Source organism: Mirounga angustirostris, unplaced genomic scaffold, assembly GCF_029215605.1.
Source record: "Mirounga angustirostris isolate CCGP_5_RB_7025 unplaced genomic scaffold, mMirAng1.0.hap1 SCAF_2, whole genome shotgun sequence".
Classification (NCBI taxonomy): domain Eukaryota; kingdom Metazoa; phylum Chordata; class Mammalia; order Carnivora; family Phocidae; genus Mirounga; species Mirounga angustirostris.
This window is the reverse complement of record NW_026991710.1, coordinates 2,255,150-2,274,794: the sequence shown is the minus strand read 5'-3', so window position 1 is coordinate 2,274,794 and position 19,645 is coordinate 2,255,150. Positions and strand designations below refer to the sequence as shown.

Here is a 19,645-nt window from a genome sequence, read left to right as displayed (position 1 = left end):
CTACAGTAGAGTATGAGAAGACTGTGGTTCACTTTTTTTTTTTTACTTTTTACAAACTGCACTGCTCGCTCAGTCATGGGTCTACCGAAGATGCCCCCCTGACACGACCACCCCAGCAGGACATCTGGAAGGTTACCCTGAAGTGTCGTGGTCCTGCTCCGCCTGCACCATGTTCCTCAGGCTGGCGTCGGCTAAGGCCTGGGTGAAGTGGGTGTACGGAGCCATGAAGCAGTAGTGGTACAAGCCTGGCCTCACACTGGAGGAGCCCAGACGCTGTGCTCGGCCTTGAGACTTGCTGGGGTTGGAGGATAAGCCATCAAACTGGGAGGCCAGGTTTGTCCCAAAGAGAGTCTTCAACAGCTAGAGTGAGAGAACTGAAGCCATGAGCATCTGACTTAACAGCATGAACCATACACAGAGCGTCTCCCAGGCAGAGTCACGTTAGCAAAAATTCAGACTGAAATCCCTGCTGGGAATCGCCATCAACACCGTGAGACCGCTGCGGTGAAGGGCAAAGTAAGCTGTAAAGAAGACCTCGGAGCCTCGCTACCGTGATTCTCAACGAGACTGAGCGTTCCGAACAGAACCCTGGAGGGACACTAAGACAGCAGTTCTCAGCAAGAGTCCAGCTGCCCTCTCCAGTAATGGGCCTCCTCCTCTTGCAGGGGAATGGGAAAGGGACCCCTCTGCCTAATAACGGAGTGAGCCAACGTGTGACACGGGGGCTGCCGGACACGCCCCCAGCACCACCTTCCACGTGACCAGTAGCATCCTGCCCTCCCACCCAGAGTTGGGGCTTTAACGGACAGGACAGGAAAGGACTTTCTTACCTGCTGAACGCAAACAGTTGCCATCACTGGTTCCCGACTGAAACAGGATTTCAGATACCCTAGGATCTCCTCAACACACTGTGGAAGAATAAGTAGCAAGACATTGAAGTAAGTGATTGACAGGTGGCTTCGTACGGCTGGGAGCTCTGCACAGACATCGGAGACCTGAGGTAGCTTCTGCGTAACTCCTGAGCGTCAGTCAAATCTGGAGGAAACTTGCAGTCTATCGCTGTGAACAAAGTCAGCAGAAACCACGGATGGTCAAGTAGCTCCCCGCAGCCTCTCTATCGTGTGTTCCCCTCGCTCGCTGGCTCGCTCGCCTGCTCAGGAACAAACTGTTCACCAAGTACCTACTGTCCCTGTGCTCCAGGCAGCAATTCAGAGAGTACAGAAGAGCCAGAAGCCCTGCAGATGTCCAGCTGAACATAAGGCCCATGCATTGTGTGATTTACTACAAAACGCCCTACAGGTGTCTTAGAGCAATCTGCAGAAATGACCAAAATGACGGCCTTCACATGACCGCTCTCACAAACTACTTTTACCACCCTAAGAAATGAGATAAGGGCACCCGATGTCTTCTTGGGGCACTGAGAAGGACGAAGACATGAACTCTCAGGATGCCGCCAGGCCAGGCACTCAGCACCGACGGCCCAACGCCTCGGTGCCTACACGGTCACCAGCCGCTGCTTCCGTCAGTGGGGCTGGAATTCACACCAACCAGACTGCCTCTCACTTCCCTTGTGTGGGACAGTTTCCTGCACTAAAAAACAAGACTTGTGTTGGTTTCAAATATAAGGACCATGTATTTTTAATATTCTGATTTACTCAAATTAGACTCCGAGCACTCAAGGTTGTATTCTGCAGGGCTGAATCTGTTACACGTTGCTTTTGGGTTGTACTAGCCCACAGCTGGTATCTAATAAATGTTAACTGGAAGAATGACAACTAGAGCTTCCAGATCACGATCTGTCTCGCAAAGGACCAGATCTCCTAACAAACACGCATGGAGGACGTGGTGGCACCAAACTCAGCAAGAGGCACTGAAAACTGACGAGGAAGGAGGCCGTGGCGACCTCAGAGCACGCGGAGAACCAGGAGCACGTCCCAGCATGGGCACCAACACGTGGTGGAATACAGACTCCCACTTCTGGCAAAACAGGGCAGGGGCCCCATTTATACCTTCCACCCAAACAACCAAAGAAGCACGGGCACTGTGTGCAGTCGCAGTGACAAGAGGCCAAACGGCAGGGACTGAAGGACAGTAACCCCTGAGGGGCGGGGACAAACGCAGCGAGCCCCACACTGCACTGGGGTCCACTGCCCTGGGAGACTTTCCAGGTCGAGGCACAAGGAAGAGAAGCACAGCGCAGCCCAGAGACCCCAAGTCAGGAGGAGCTGGAAGTCCAGGGAAGCTGAGGCAGCGAGGGTCCACAGGGCAGCCCACCGCAGAGACAGCTGCCTGGAGAGGGCTCTGGAGATGCGGGGAGTCGGCAGGGCATTGGTCAACATGGTGTGTGGGGAAACCTCCCCAAGGCCAGGGGAGAATCACCAGGAAGGGTTCCAGGGCAGTACTTGGCACTCACAAAGGGCTAAGGACAGTTACTGTTCCCCCCAAACTGGGGAGAATGGGAACTCACAGGGTCCCCTGCCTCCATCATGGCAACATAGCCCCAAACTGAGCAACCCACCTAACATTGCAAATGCAAGACCCAAGAGTAAACTTCCCACACAATTTAAATCTATCTCAGAATAAAGCTCAAGAAGATTTACAGGAGCACAGAAATGCCTAGCACCCAGCATTTCACTATGCCTGGCATCCAATCAAAGATGACCAGGAATGCAAAGAGGCAGCAATACATGATCCACAATGAGGAGCATAATCAATCAATCAAAAATGACCTGGAACAAACAGGATTTTAGAATTAGCAGAATGACATTAAAAGTCATTATGACGGTATATTCTATGTGCTAAAAAACTTAAGTAGAGACAAAGAAGATCCAAAAAAAGACCCAGATCAGACTTTTAGAGATACAACTACCACGATGGTGATAAAAAGTGCGCGAGAGGGGCTGACAGCTCAGACGCTGCAGTGGATGAGATTCACAAGACTGAAGACACAGCAGTGAAGTCCACAGAATGCGTTGCAGACAGAAAACAATAAAAACACTGAGAGGAGCCTCAGTGGGCCATGTAGAGGACAACCTCAAGCATCCAAATATGCAGGTAATTAGAGTCCCCTTAAGAGAGAAGAAAAAGCAGTGGGCAGGACCAGGAAAGATATCTGAAGAAATAATGGCCCCAAATTTCCCAAACTTTAAGAAAACTATTAAGCCAGAGATCTCAGTTCAACAAACCGAAGCACAAGAAACCTAAGGAAAGTTACACCGAGGCACATCAAAATCAAATCACTCAAAACCAGTGAAGGGTCCAGAAGCCAGAAAAAACACAGTAATAACACGGAGAGCCGTAAGGAGTTACATGGAAAATGTGCATGAAGGATTGCCCCAAGAAAACACCAACACCCAAACAACAGCACATTTCAATGACATAAAAATGGAGCATGGAATAAACAAGGTCTAGAAAAGAGGAAAAATCAGAATTATTTGAATTATTATTATTATTATTATTAAAATGAAGATTATTTTTCAACCCCAGTGTATTTAGGAAAACAAAAGAAAACAACTCCATTTTTAATTCTAAGTCTCTCTTTGCCTTCACCTGCTATCATCAGAGAAGCTCACAGAAATCTGAGGAAAAGTTGCTGGTACATTTTGCAGGTTGCATCCCCTCCCCCAAGCTGTGTGTGGGGCTCAGGCCCCCGGTGCCAGAGGCAGCACGTGTCCAGCGCGTGTCCAGTGCACGTCCAGTGAGTGCCCACCACAAAATCACAAGCAGCAGTTTGTGGGTCTACACCCTGATCTTGCCACCTGGGCTCCTGGACACGCTTCCACCCAGCTGGGCAGTGTGTCTGGCAGGGGGGTCCCGGGCCTGCCTGCGCAGCGACCAGCCAAGGAGACCCCGCACACACAGCAAGTGTCCAAGCGCAAAGAAAATCCTGGGGGGCTTCTACCCTGCACTCTCGCCGGAAAGACCAGGAGCGAGGATTCAGCAGTTAAGCAGAAGAGGCTCCCAGAGCACCGACAAGGGCAAGCCCAAACTGCAGCGGAAACAGGCCTTTGTCATCAAACAGCAAAACAGATCAACTCAGAACACCGTAAAGACAAAGGCAAGAGGCTGCAACATCCAGTGACTCCAGCCCCGGATACAGGATCTTCAGAGGTGAAGTTACTAAACACACACCTTTAAAAAAGAATATAAGCATATCCCTGTTTTCAGGAATATCAAGACCCCCAATACCAAGCTTCATTAGACTGACTTCATTATTTACTTTCACATATTGGGATAAATGCACCAGTGGATAAATTCACTGGCTGCCACCGGAGAACAACTATTTCTGTATACGTAGTAGTCAAAAAGAAAAAAGGAACCATGCTACTAGAAAATGAAAAAAATACAAAAACAACAAACTACAAAGTCATCTGGATTCCAAGAAAAAGGAAAATTTTATTACTTTAAAAATTCCACGTAGATGGTTTTTATTTCAGGATATCTAACATTCACTTAAAATGCGTTATATTTCCCACGTTGCTACAACGTGTTACATGCACACAGACCACAGGCCACAAGACCTGCTGGTAAGAGAGGGGAAAAGCGATGGGTCGCCAGGACTGATGACCCTACGGGAGAGCGCCGTTGTGCGCAGAGGCACAGCCCGGGCGGGGGGCCAGCCGGTCTCACCAGCAAGGCCGTATTAGGAAGAGCTCTGACAAGTTTCACTCTGAGGGACAACTGAGCGTCAATTAGGACACTATCTAGCCGGTAAAAAACAAGTGCACGCACTAAACAGACATAAAAAAAGCACAAGAAAGAACTGAAAAGAAATAGAATACCTCACGTAATCATGAAAACTAGGTACGCTTTTATGAGCCAAGAGAAAGATTTAGGGAAATAAAAATAAATGAACCTCATGAGCTACCGTACTTCCCTCGACAGAGATACTTGTTTAAAGGGGAAGCCACCTGCAGCTCCTCTGCAGCCCATCAGGAAGTACGACGCCCAGGAGCCGGCAGGTGGACACACGCGGCCAAGGCCCTGGGGTGCGGACACTTGAGACGGGCGCTCACCACACAATTCCTTAAACTCTTGTGTGTCTGAGCTCCTCCTTATACGACGATGGGGAGGGCAGACGGGCTTCTACCCCAGCTCTGCTGCCTCCCGTGGCACCAAAGGAGCTGGCCATGCACCCTCACCACGTCTGTTGTCACCCTTTCTGCTTACGAAGGTCAAATAAGAAAACAAAAATAGAGCTACCCTATGACCCAGCAACTGCACTCCTGGGTATTCACCCCAAAGACACAGATGTAGTGAAAAGAAGGGGCACATGCACCCCAATGTTCACAGCAGCAATGTCCGCAATAGCCAAACTGTGGAAGAGCCGAGATGCCCTTCAACAGACGAATAGATAAGGAAGATGTGGTCCATATATACAATGGAATATTACTCAGCCATCAGAAAGGATGAATACCCAACTTTTACATCAACATGGATGGGACTGGAGGAGATTATGCTAAGTGGAATAAGTCAAGCAGAGAAAGTCAATTACCATATGGTTTCACTTATTTGTGGAACATTAGAAATAGCAAGGAGGACATTAGGAGAAGGAAGGGAAAAATGAAGCGGGAGAAAATCGGAGGGGGAGATGAACCATGAGAGACTATGGGCTCTGAGAAACAAACTGAGGGTTCTAGAGGGGAAGGGGGTGGGAGGATGGGTTAGCCCGGTGATGGGTATTAAGGAGGGCACATACTGCATGGAGCACTGGGTGTTATACACAAACAATGAATCATGGAACACTACATCAAAAACTAATGATGTAATGTATGGTGATTAACATAACAATAAAAAATTAAATTAAAAAAAAGAAAAAAGAAAACAAAGGGACTGTCACCACAGTTTAAACCCACTCATATTCTAGAATAAACTGGATCTAAGCTAATATACAGAAAAAGAACTGAAAAGAGGAGAGAGGTAGAACACCCCCGATGTGAGGCTAAGACAAGCACCAGAGTCAGGTGCTGTGATGGGGCAGCCCGGGTCGGGGGACATGCAGATGTCTCCCAAGCTGCTGGCACCTCAGAAAACGTGCCTGGATGGTGGGGCTACAGGCTCACAGGTGCCCGTGCCGGCTACAGCTCAGTGACAAGGAATGAAACACATACCTTCCCGATGTCCTGCAGCGTCGCCAGCTCTAGTATCTGAGAGAGGACATCCAAGGCAGAGCGCAGAAAGCCCCCAAACTTTTCAGCGCTGTTCTGAAGATCCAAGGTAACCTTGGGAAGGTGGAGGAAAAGAACACAGGATTACGTGCACCATCCCATCCGTCACCTGCAACAAAGACACGCACTGTCTGTGTGATGAGAGCTGTCCCACTATGCAACCCTACACACGTACCGCGTGGGCTGTTTGTTTCCTGTGAGCACTGGGAAAATGCTTTGGAAAGGAAAGACAGCTTTATAAAACTGCCATCTCTCAGGAGCATCTTCTAACTTACATTGATACAACTGAAAGGAATAATTTCTGAGCATCTATCATGAGGGGAAAAAATGTAAATTTCCATTACAACCAGCATCTGATAAGCGCCAAATCAAAAAATATAAAATACACAACTTGTTCTACATACACTTGTTCTACATACATTAGTATCCCCAAGGAATCATCATCAAATCCAGAAACCGCCTTTCAGTCTGGCTACAGCAAAACATTGAACTCATGTCAAGAAGGATTAAATTAGGATTCTAAAGGGCCCAGCTGAATTAAATTATGCAATTCCCCTATTTAATGGACTGAGAGAAGGGGTTAGGTCCAAAGACATAACATGAAAGAACAAGGGAGAGGGGGAGAGATCAACTATGAAAATAAAAACTGGCAAAAACCCTGCAAAACGCTGCAACAGAGAAAGGAATCTGCTCCGTGAAATCAAACGTGGCCACCCGTGACGAAAGAGAAAGCACTTCCTGGGCCAAGGGAGGGGACGGCAGACAAGACACACACGGAAGATGACCACCAGGCAGGCCCGAGTGCCTCAGCCGCTCTGTGTCACCGGTGGGGGGGGGGGGGGGCGCTTTCCAACAGGCTGAGGAAGGACGAGTGGGGCCACGGGAGGGAAGGGGCTCACCTCCAGCAGGCAGGGCAGGACAAGGGGGTGAGGGGCATGAGCACAGGAAGGCCTATCTTGAAGAACAGAGGTCACAGGTGAGAACCAGGGCCATGGGGCACGGAGGGAGCTGACCCCAGAGCTAGAATGGAGGGCCGTGCACACGGCCACTCAGGAAGAGGAATGAAGGAGATGGAGAGACGGTGTGATGGATCTCACGTGTGCCAGGCACCCCAAACACGCCAGCCAGGCGGGCACCCAGAATCCTGGGGGGCCACGGTGCACGGGGTACAGCGTGAAGCCCAGGATGTCCCGGGGGAGAAATGGTAAGGACGGAGCAGATGGCAGGAGCATCAACAGGGCCCCAGGACCCGAGACAGGAGTTGAGAATAGGCAGAAAAAAATGTCTTCTCTGTGCACGGTTTCCAATGTGCCCCCTGCTATTTGGGTGGGTGACATAAGAAACACAGGCTAAAAAGAGCCTCCGAATCTGCTGTAAAACATGGTTAAGATTCTTATCTTTCAAAATTATCAATATCCTTCAGAAAAGAGGCCAGATAAGGTTTATAAATAGTTTTCAAAAAAACTGAGAAGTATCTATCAGTAACAAAAAATGATGACCATCTGGGGACTTGTTTATCAAGAAATACACAAGATCTATGTGAAAAAATCTTCAAAAATTCTTCTTAAAATTCTTTAAATTTTATGTACATCTGCGGCACATACAAGAAGGTTTCAACAGGGGCGCCTGGGTGGCTCAGCCATTAAGCGTCTGCCTTCGGTTCTGGTCATGAACCCAGTGTCCTGGGATCGAGCCCCGCACTGGGCTCCCTGTTCGGCGGGAAGCCTGCTTCTCCCTCTCCCACTCCCCCTGCTTGTGTTCCTGCTCTCGTTAACTCTCTCTCTGTCAAATAAATAAAAGAATCTTTAAAAATAATAATAATAATAATAAAAAGAAGATTTCAACAAAGAAAAACGCATCCCACACTCTAGACAGGTGTATTTAACATCCAAGATATCAGTTCTCTAGGAATTAATCTACAAATTTAACATGATCCCAGTGGAAATATTCTCAGGATCCTTTAGAAGTAGATTAGCTTATTCTAGTGTCCACATGCAAAAATAAACGAATATCAAGAAAAAATTCTAAAGCAGAATGGGGGAACTGACCACCTCAAAAATGTACCATGGAGGGGCACCTGGGTGGCTCAGTCATTAAGCGTCTGCCTTCGGCTCAGGTCATGATCCCGGGGTCCTGGGATCGAGCCCCGCATCTGGCTCCCTGCTCAGCGGGAAGCCTGCTTCTCCCTCTCCCATGCCCCCTGCTCGTGTTCCCTCTCTCACTGTGTCTCTCTGTCAAATAAATAAATAAAATCTTCAAAGAAAAAAAAATGTACCATGGAGCCACAGAATGGGCATGTGTGCTTCTAACAGATGAACAGATGGACAGACTGACGTCACCAAACAGTAAATGAAATGCAGACCCATGAGAATTTAGCATCTGCTAAAGGTTGTATTTCAGATCAATTAGTGCAAGAAAAATGGCTTACTTGGGAGACAGTGCTGGGGGCAATCGGGCAGGCAGCTAACCAATGAAAAGCCCGAAGAGAAACCATGGGACTTTTTTCCTTAATCATCTCAGCGTGAGAAAGCCCAAAGTACGCAACACACCAGTGCAGAAGAGTCGACAGAACAGACTGCTCTCCATCCAGAAACCTGTTTGTAAGGTTGGCCCTCGGGGGTGTCTGCACGCTTGGCCAGTCGACAGTTCCTTACACCACTAGCAGTGCTCCCTGTGCCTGGACTATGTGAACAAACCCCACGTTTTAGGCTGCACACCTGCATTCCTCTGTGAGCCCGGGGTTTTGCTTCGGGTCAGGCAAAGGAAGCCGCTGTGGCTGGAGGACAAGTGTGGGAGAGATAGAACCCAGCAAGCCTGCACCCGGATCCCTGCAGACTGTGCCCGTGTGTCCTTACCACACGGCGGTAAAAATCCCAGCTGTGAGACTGCGTGCGCGTCGAGACCCATGAGTCCGGCCAGCACATCTCTGACTGTGGGGGCGGCCCAGGAAGCCCAGACACAGCACCAATAAACCACAGAGAGATCGCTGCTCCAATTTTTATATGATGAGAACTACCACAAACAAAGCTGAAAGACAAACTTGAAGAAACTATTGATTTGCGTGTACTCATCTGTACGCCCATCTATGTATTACACAAGCTATAAATCTTAAGACACCCACAATCTATTAGAAATCTGTGTGCGTATTTTCACAAAAGGAGCCGCACCTTGTAGTTGGCGTGAGTAGCTTTCAGGACGTCATGCAATTTGAGGTACGAAGGAAGGTGACAGAAACTCCCCAGCGACGAGGACTTATTTGCTGTAACAGGCCCTGGGGCATCAGATTGTCGAGAGGCTTTAAAACACACAAAATACACTTTGAGCTCAAAAGTACACACTTGCCAAGTTTAAGAGATCACTGGCAGTAACGGTCTTTAAAGGTATTCTAAAAGCATAAAATTCAAATTCTCCCTCTGAATTTTTAATTAGTTAGAAGTAACAAGAAGTTGACTAATAAACAGAATCTGAGTATCTCCCCCAAAACCATAAAATAAGGTGAGAAAGAAGAACAGCGTACTGCTATTGTCTGTCATGGTCTGGCTGCCCGTTTGCGCATCAGAGCAGGGGGGTGGTGGCCTCCAGCCCCCGCGCAGCGTCCAGGAGCCCAAGGCTCCCAGCGGCACAGTGTGGCCCAGGGGCCCTGAACGCCAGCAACACGCTGAGAGACTGGAAAGGGCCAAGCACTAAATAAAACTACTCTCCTCAAATTTTAAAGATTTTTACTTGGAGCCTTTAGTTTCTTTAAGCCACCAGGAACACGATCAGGGACATACTGCTAAGTTACATTTGTGAAGTTCAGAAGATTTCAAAGCCGGTAAAGCCTCCTGCAATGCTCCAGTCAGTCCTCAGAAATTAGCCATTTGCAAACCCTTAACGTCGAGTCTCATGGGAGAGTCGCGACTGCCCAAGGCACCGTGAGACGCGCCAACAGGTCTGGTGGGGGCGTGACAGCACGGGTCGCCTCCCACCCTGCCTAGACCCTCCCGTGCCCACCCATGACAGCTGGGTCGGTGGAAGCCACAGGCTCCCACGCACACCCTGGCCCCTCCTAGGTGTGGAAGCCCCTCACACGGGTTTGTCAGGTTCCTCTCTCTCAGAAGACTGTTCCCCACGTTAGCACTTCCGTCTTCCATCTTCATGTGTCAGAACCAACTCCTTCAGCCGCTAGCTGTTCCCAGCCATCTACACCGCCTCCCTGACTGAAATCAGGGTCCCTTCCACCTCTCCTCTGCAGGGAGAAGCAGGGTGGGGAGGCCCACAGACTGCCGTGGCCACGTATTAGCCAGGGACACGGAGTGACGCTCAAGACCGGCACATGGTCTGCACACATTTGGGTATTAATATTTAGTACCTGAAACCACACCAGGGAAACTCTTTCTCTGGCATCACTGCTGTGTACTTTATTTCCAAAAACTACGAAGCTATTATATTAACCTGGGCGTGAATGGGATCTCTGTGATCCAGATGGCGCCCCAGCCCCACCCTTCCCCGCCGTCGCTTCATACCTGGACTGGCTTCACTGCCTTTCTTGGGGCTCAAGGGCACAGAGGCCGGCTCTCCGGGTTCTTTCTCCTTTCCCTTTCGTCGGATGGGACTTAGAGAAGGAGGGTTTGTCAGAGATGGCAAGGCTGCCTACAACAAAACGAAGAGTCTGTGAAGGACACCAAACCGACGCAGAAACTGAAAGTCACATACATGGTTTCCCATTTCTTGAGCACAACACACGCGATCATTTTTTCTTTGAGTCCTCGTTTACAGAACTCAGACACGATCCATATATCATCTAGTGTAACCCACACAGCCATCATACTGGCAGGTATTGACCTAGAACTTCCTAACAGGGGCACTGTGAATGGCCAAGGACGCAAGGACCCTCAGGGAGTCAGGCAGGGCCCATCGCCCCCAGCAGCAAGCAACCAGGGCCCTCTGTGGGAGCCAGGACGTGACAAACGGTATGAAGCAAATGAGGAAACAGGCTCAGAGATGATGTAACTTATTCAACATCAAGGCTAATGAGCCACACAGCCAGGAGTCCACAGACCCAGTACACAGGGCAGCGGACCCGCTGTGGGAGGGGCCGGCGTGGGGGCACATGCTCGGCGGGCCCCAGCGCTGCTCGCACTCTCTCCAGTCTCAGAGAAGTGGATGGAGCGGGACAAACAGCTGGCCTCAGGAGAGTGGACTGAAGGCAGTAGGGAAGGACAGAGAGGCCAGGACAGGGGCTGCTGCATCCAGAGCTCCTGCCAAGTGAGAGGAGCCAGACACAAGGGATCGCACGGTTCCTTCCCATGAAATGTCTGGGATGGGCAGGTCTGTAGAAACACCAAGTAGCTGGTGGCCACCTGGAGCTGGGGGGGCAGGGGAGGTTTGGGGGTGACACCTAAAGGGCACAGTGTTCCTTTCCAGGCTCTAAATGGATTGTGGTGATGGCCACATGACTGTGAGCATATGAAAACCCACGGAATCCTACACTCCAAACAGGTGAGCTGTAAGGGCACGGGAACCATGCTGCAGTTGGAGGATGTGAACAACACTGTCTGAAGCAGGAGAAGGGGAAGAGAGGCGGATGGAAGACTCCATCGGGCCACCAGTTTGCACCAGAACAGTGGCAGCAAATGCACAGAAGTGTGTGTGTATTCACCTACATGCATGTGTATTTGCATGTGTGGGCGTACATGTACACGCATGTGTGCATGTGCATATATGGGTTTTGCAAGATATTTAGTAGAGAAAACACAGGACTTGACAAGCGAAGGTGGGAAGCTATGAGACCATCACATTCCTAGCTGACAAAGGACAAAGGGATGGGAACATGGCAGGCACAGGCAGGGGGGAGGCTGAGCAGCTCGGATCCACGCCGTGGCTGAGATCTGCGAGCCATCCAAGTAGATGCATCACATGTCTCTGCACTGACACTCCAAAGACAGAGCTGGGGTCTCTGACGTGTGAACGCTGAAGACAAGCACAGCCCGGACTACCCCACACTGCCCCACCCCATACCTGAGCCACTGTCCACACATGGCCATTTAAATGTAATGACAAACAAAATCAGCAGCTCAGCGCCTCAGCTGCACTGGCCACGTTTCAAGTGCTCATTCGCCACGTGTGGTTAGTGGCCACTGTTCCGGCTCGCATAGACAGAGAATGTTCCCATTGCTGCAGAGTGGCACGGAATGGCACCGGCCCAGGAGTATCAAGAGAGAGGCCAACCTAGGATGGAGCCTGCAGGCCCTCTGTGCTGGGCAGAGAGGAGAAACCAGGAAGTGCCCAGGAGCAGAGGGGTGAGAGAGGAACAAGAGACAACCCGGAGGCCAGTGGGAGCGCCCGCATCAGGACCAGCGTGGCGGCACCGAGGGTGTGGAGGAGAAGTGAGACAGGACCCAAGAGGTACCCACGAGATGCAAAGACCGATCTTGGCGGAAGCGTGGCTCTGGAGAGTGGCAGCCGAAGGCTGAGCAGCCGGGGGTTAAAGAAATCGGTGGCCGGATCACCTCACACCAGTCAGAATGGCTAAAATTAACAAGTCAGGAAACAACAGATGTTGGCGGGGATGTGGAGAAAGGGGAACCCTCCTACACTGTTGGTGGGAATGCAAGCTGGTGCAACCACTCTGGAAAACAGTACGGAGGTTCCTCAAAAAGTTGAAAATAGAGCTACCATACGATCTAGCAATTGCACTACTGGGTATTTACCCCAAAGATACAAATGTAGGGATCCGAAGGGGTACGCGCACCCCGATGTTTATAGCAGCAATGTCCACAATAGCCAAACTGTGGAAAGAGCCAAGATGTCCATCGACAGATGAACAGATAAAGAAGATGTGGTATATATACACAATGGAATATTATGCAGCCATCAAAAGAAAATGAAATCTTGCCATTTGCAACGGCGTGGATGGAACTAGAGGGTATTATGCTAAGCGAAATAAGTCAATCAGAGAAAGACATGTATCATATGACCTCACTAATATAAGGAATTCTTAATCTCAGGAAACAAACTGAGGGTTGCTGGAGTAGTGGGGGGTGGGAGGGATGGGTGGCTGGGTGATGGGACATTGGGGAGGTTATGTGCTATGGTGAGTGCTGTGAATTGTGTAAGACTGTTGAATCACAGACCTGTACCTCTCAAGCAAATAATATATGTTAAAAAAAAAAAAAGAAGAAGAAGATAGCAGGAGGGGAAGAATGAAGGGGGGGAAATCGGAGGGGGAGACGAACCATGAGAGACTATGGACTCTGAAAAACAAACTGAGGGTTCTAGAGGGGAGGGAGGGTGGGAGGATGGGTCAGCCCGGTGATGGGTATTAAAGAGGGCACGTACTGAATGGAGCACTGGGTGCTATATGCAAACAATGAATCATGGAACACTACATCAAAAACTAATGATGTACTGTATGGTGATTAACATAAAAAAAAAAAAAGAATCGGTGGCCGGAGCTGCGGACAGCGTCCAGGCCAGTGCCAGAGCATGCAGGAGGTACTAGGGTGTGAAGTGGGGAGACACGACTCTTCAGAAAAGTTTGTAGTGACAGGGAGACCAAATGGCCGCTAAGGGAGAACGTGAAGTTAGAAGAGCTTTTTCATGATGGAAGTAACTTGAGATGGAAAACACGGGAGGGCAAATAATTGGATATAATTATAAGTGAACTCATCTATCTTAAATTCACTGTGCAAACACGTCACCATTTGTCCTGAAGCTCATTCGTGGACCTGTACTTCATAGAGAAGCAGAACAACCTGTGAACGTTCCAGGAGACAGCAACTTCAATTGTGAGCTTTCTCAGCTAATGCTTAAAGCCTAAGAATCCAGCTAGTTCTTTCCCTCTCAGAGGCGACAGTTAACAGAACGGTACCAAAAGAGCTACAAATTGGATGACACATTTTGGTATTAAACTTAGTGTCACCCTATGAGCAATTCTGTTCATTTAAAGCAAAAGAGAGTAAGGAAGGGGCAGACAAGTGAGCGAAGGCAGGTCTGGCGCCACGGGGTCACTGAGCTGCCCAAGCCTAAAGTTACCTTCATTGCTGGTCCCGGAGCCACATCGTCCAAGACGTGAGCACAGATATTAATCACCTTCAGCAGGTGGGAGAAGAGCTGTTCCACCATGGGCACCAGGGTCCGGTCACCCAGAGCTGGCCAGACCTCTTCCTGCTTGGCAGCTGTTGGGTTGGCCTCTTCTTCGGAGGTCCAGGAACTTCTCAGAGATTTGGGGGCACTGGCTGTGATGAGGGGAAGAGAAAATCACTAGGGAAGCTAAGTCATTTAGACCCGCCTACTTTGAGTTTGCTGGCCATCTCCACCTGGTGGTCAACTGATCCCTCCAACTCCACAGGAAATGGACTTTCACGAATGTCACCACCGGACATACACCCACCCATACATTGGTGACGTGCCAATCACCCCAGGCCCTCCAGATCTTTACAACCGAAGTTCCACTGGTGGCCATGGCCTGCTGCTCCTGCCCCTCCAGTCTCTTCCAGTCAGAGTCCTCTCCCACGGCCCACAGCCGGGATCTTGTTAAGACTCTCTCTCGCCTTGACTGCGACATGAACCTCCCAAGTGGGTTTCCCTACCTTGTTCTCCAAGCCACACTCAAGCCCGTGGAGGGACTCTGTCCCACAGCTAGTCCCTCCATGAGGCTCTTCCATGACCTCCCACAGCAAACACCACAGTCCTCCTTAACGAGGCAGCACCCCACACCCCTCAAGTTCAGCAGCCTCCTTCCTCACCCGCCACATCCTCCATCCTCGTCCTCATCTGACATCCCAAACTACTTACAGTCCTCACACGTCACACAATTTTTCATGTCTCCCTGACTTCAAACAGGCTATGCCCTCCGCCTGGTGTGCCCTTTCCTGCCAGCCCATGAAACCTGTTTCCTGTCCTGGTCCCCCACAGCACAGTGACTGTGGCTCCTTGGCACTCCCACCGTACTATGGTGTGTCACCCACTGAATCCACGGCTGACTTGAGAGCAGAGCCCAAATCCCATGCTTTCTTACAGCCATGGTGCCTGCTAAAGCGAAATTAGAAATGCGTTCACCCGTAGCCAACTAAGGGCCTGCACAGGGAAGGGGCTCCTTTAAACTACTCGGCTCAGAACAGCTGCCCACAGCACACACCCACGTTGGTCACATGGGACGCTCGGACTACAGGATCAAACCATCACTGGAGTAATTTCCCTCCATGTGCTCACCACCCCACTCCCTAGAAGGAAACAAAAGCTATAGACCTGAAGTCCCTGTTTCAGCTCAGTACCAATACCTGCAAGCAAGTTTCCGGCTAAAACCAAAGCATCCTGATGGGCTGAGAGATCCAGCGGGAACCAAGCTGATGAGAGCAAGGTGAGGATCATTGTGGCCATGCCAATAGTACAGCTCTTTCTCGATTCATCAGAGGTGCTCAGTGGGGGCACCCTGGAAGGAGACGTGTGCCAGGTCAAACGACAAAAACTTTAGATTTTTTTAATTTATTTTTATTTATTTATTTATTTATTTGACAAAGAGACACAGCGAGAGAGGGAACACAAGCAGGGGGAGTGGGAGAGGGAGAAGCAGGCTTCCCGTTGAGCAGGGAGCCCAATACGGGGCTCGATCCCAGGACCCTGGGATCATGACCTGAGCTGAAGGCAGACGCTTAACGACTGAGCCACCCAGGCGCCCCTAAACGACAAAAACTTTAAATCAAACAGTCCTGCCTTCTCTAATGAACCAGGAAGAAGGCATGTCACCACGTTTTATACCAGCTCATAAAGTGGTTTTACTATTGTTAACTGACATCCTTCCAGTAAGCCACAGCTCCATAAATATCATTGAGAAAGGAAACCAGGTAGCAGATCTGATTAAAACTATTCAAACTGGGGACGCCTGGGTGGCTCAGATGGTTAAATGTCTGCCTTCAGCTCAGGTCATGATCCCAGGGTCCTGGGTTCCAGCCCCACGTCGGGCTCCCTGCTCAGTGGGGAGCCTGCTTGTCCCTCTCCCTCTGCTGCTCCCCCTGCTTGTGCGCTCTCTCTCTGACAAAAAAATAAATAAAATCTTAAAAAAATAATAATTGGGCGCCTGGGTGGCTCAGTTGGTTAAGCAACTGCCTTCGGCTCAGGTCATGATCCTGGAGTCCCGGGATTGAGTCCCGCATCGGGCTCCCGGCTCAGCGGGGAGCCTGCTTCTCCCTCTGAACCTTCCCCCTCTCATGTACTCTCTCTCATTCTCACTCTCTCAAATAAATAAATAAAATCTTTAAAAAAAAAAAAAAAGAAAGGAAAAAAATAATAATTAAAAAAACTATTGAAACTCTTTTTTTATAACTTTTTAGCTTTCTCTGAATTTTGCCTTAGCATTATTTTACTCCAATGCCACAGTTGCTTAGTCAGGTCAGGTACAGGATCTCTGACCAGAAATTGAGGTTGCTCGATAACTACCTGTGGACAAAAGGAAGCAACCACTCTAGACCAGCAATCCATCCACTCCAAGCAAATGTTAGCTGGCCATATGCTGACACACAAGAAATCTGCAGATTTGTTTCCAAATATGATGGCGAGTCACCAAAATGTCTCTCAGTAATCGGTACACATAATAAAAGCTTACTCCTTAGTGCTGTAGGAGATTCGAAATTATTTCACAGATGCTATTCGGGCCATCTAGCGGAAGAAACTCATTTTTAAATAGAAACTGATCATATAAGCTTGCCAGTTCCTTTAGCTCATCATGATTTTACACGACAGGTCACATGTGATTTCAAACAAAAAATGTTTCTAAATTTCTAGTACATAGTGTAGCCATTTGGAGAGAATCAAGCCAATTAGAAACATCCTGCCAACATATGTGAATTGTCCAAAATGAACCTACAAATGACACCCTGAAATCCTCCAAAGCACTTAAGAGTGAGCATTTGACACCCATGAGAATCACAGAGAATCCAGATTTTCGAGAGCTCTATCACTAATTTCCCACACAGCTAACAGGGCAGAAGCAAGGATTCCTTTGGGTACGTGTCCAAAAGGTCACACTGAGAAAAGATTTAAGAAAGAAAACGGGATTCCAATAGCAATGTCCATATCACATGAGGGTAGATAACCATATGCTGAGAAAAATACATACCCACAATGCCAACCTAAACTCCAAATGCAGACGGGAAAGGTGGTTGAAAGGAGACACAGAGCTTCGCAGCATCCAAACTAAAGGAGAAGAGGACAGTAAAATCACACCCACGCACAAAAAGCATTTATTAAATTGAACCTTTCGCCCTTCATAAAAAGTATGAACAATGAAAACATAATTGAGGTCTGTGTCTAACAATATCTGTCCTACCATGGCACCCATTCATCCTTCAAAGACAGAGCAGGGCATGGGGAATACAGGCTCTAAGGAGGGCCCATCGTGTGCCGTGAAGACAGGCCGGCAGCTGGAGCAGCCTTCTGATCAGAATGTCCAACAATGCCACGTCCCCGCCTCTGCCCTGAGCTCACTGACGTCCATCTCCTGACAGACTGCAAGGACCACAAAGGCACGAACCCTTCTCTGTGTTTATATCCCAAGCCGAGAACAGTGCCCGATACGTGGAAGCCACAATAAATACAAATAAGTAAAGTTTCTGATATTTTAAACAAATCAAGGGAAGACCAAACTAGAGACGCCAAACAATATTTAGGTTTAAAAGGCACTTATGTTCTTATCAAGACAGCCTAATCCTAATTGTTGGCGTTTTCTACAACAGGTAAGCATTTCTTCTGTCACATAAAATAAACAACGAGGTTTAACCTGGCAATCAGCAAATTAACACTACCTTGTATAATATTCTCTATTTCTGATTATGGAAGTTACCCTTGTTCATTTTAGAAAATTTGCAAATATCTGAAAAATATAAAGAAGGAAACAAAGATGACAGCCCAAAAATTCATTTTGGCCATTTTCTGCCGTCACTTTCCTGAGTACGTGAGAAAGGTACATGTGTGAACAGGACTTCCTAACAGAGACCGGACTACACGCCAGCACACCCCCACTCCGCCCCTCTGTAACACTAGACAGTCCCGAAGCCCATGGCAATGGGTGCGTAATAGATACGAGTTTCGCTAGAATCAGAATTTAATCATCATGCATTCTTGGACATCACGGTCCTTTTCTGCTGCCAGCGTCACAGAAAATGATACAGGTGAGTACGTTACACAAACACCTTGGCTGGCATTTCTGATGTCTTTCCCTTAGCGTCCATCACATATCACGGAGTCAGTTATATTGGAGGCATTCTGAACTTCTGACACATTACCAACTCGATCATGGCAGTTTTTATTCTCATTTTTATGTCTTCCTGTACTGGCTGAGTTTTTTTTACAATGAGCATGTATTACTTTAATAATCAGGAAAAAGAAATAGTTGTGTAATCTCCATTTAGAATACACCAAGATTCTGTTCCAGGAAGCACAAGTTCTTAGTGAGCCCCACGAATGCAAGCTCTCACACGGCAACTCACCATGAAGAACCGACTGCAGGAACCACCCAGAGTCAATTTCGCCAAGGCCAACCAAGGAGACTTACTGTGAGTGCGCGCGTGGTGGACGTGACCAGTTCACGGGAAACTGCCGCGATGACTCTGGAGAGGTTGTTTTCCACAGTGATGTCCGTCATGCTCGGCAGTAAGTTATAGCCTCTGTATATTCTAACGAGAAAAACACGGAAACTTAAAACCTACTACTAAAGCTTATGACACGGGCGCCTGGGTGGCTCAGATGGTTAAGCGTCTGCCTTCGGCTCAGGTCATGGTCCCGGAGTCCTGGGATCGAGTCCCGCATCGGGCTTCCCGCTCTGCAGGAAGTCTGCTTCTCCCTCTGCCTCTCTCTCTCTCATGAATAAATAAATAAAATCTTTAAAAAAAAAATAAAATAAAATAAAGCTTATGACACTTCCAAAATTCAAATGGCATTTCTAAGTTTAAGATTAAGGCCTACGAGAAGTTCCAGCAGTCTTGACTTTGACGTGACAGACCGACCGGAAGTGAACCCAGCCCAGTCCGCCCCGAGCACCCACGCCGTGGCGCCCCGGGCCGTGCTGCCTCACCACAGGCTCACGGCCCCCTCTCCACCCATCCAAACCACTCATCTTTCAAACTTTTAAGGTGAAAGAAATCCTTCTTGAAGCTAGTCCCGACTGCAGGAAAGACGAAAGTGCTGGTTCCACTGCGGGGCCGCTGCGGTGCTTCCCGAGACCACACTCACGGCACACAACGATTTCCACCCCTTGCTGAAGTTACAGATCCTGAGTCCCCAGCCCTATCAGCAGAGCCCAAGCAGGACTAGTGCTGGATTCAGCTCCGAATCGCCCAGTGTCCTCAGAACCCAACAAAACTCAGAAGACTTCTTTTCTTCCCACATCAATTCTCAAACAGCAGACAGCTAATAAGGTGCCAACGGCACAGCTCAGCTGGCCACGGAGCTGGCCACGCAAGAACCAAATAACACAGCCAATGTCCAGAGGCCAGCCTGAG

At 48.9% G+C, this 19,645-nt stretch overlaps 1 protein-coding gene across 10 annotated transcripts in view; it reads right to left on the bottom strand.

Annotated features, from left to right (window-relative positions):
- The window catches only part of HTT (huntingtin), a 139,594-nt gene that overhangs the window by 58,229 nt on the left and 61,720 nt on the right, over positions 1-19,645 (bottom strand). For all 10 annotated transcript variants that reach the window (XR_010409241.1, XM_064584168.1, XM_064584171.1 and 7 more), the window contains 9 exons: positions 18,700-18,820; positions 17,266-17,342; positions 15,431-15,582; positions 14,184-14,386; positions 10,673-10,799; positions 9,335-9,462; positions 6,111-6,221; positions 831-908; positions 137-360 (listed from right to left, as the gene is read on the bottom strand). Coding sequence is in view for 9 of the 10 variants with exons in the window: in XM_064584168.1 (XP_064440238.1) it covers positions 137-360; positions 831-908; positions 6,111-6,221; positions 9,335-9,462; positions 10,673-10,799; positions 14,184-14,386; positions 15,431-15,582; positions 17,266-17,342; positions 18,700-18,820 (1,221 nt within the window). In the remaining variant the exon portion in view is untranslated. The remainder of the gene's footprint in view (positions 1-136; positions 361-830; positions 909-6,110; positions 6,222-9,334; positions 9,463-10,672; positions 10,800-14,183; positions 14,387-15,430; positions 15,583-17,265; positions 17,343-18,699; positions 18,821-19,645) is intronic.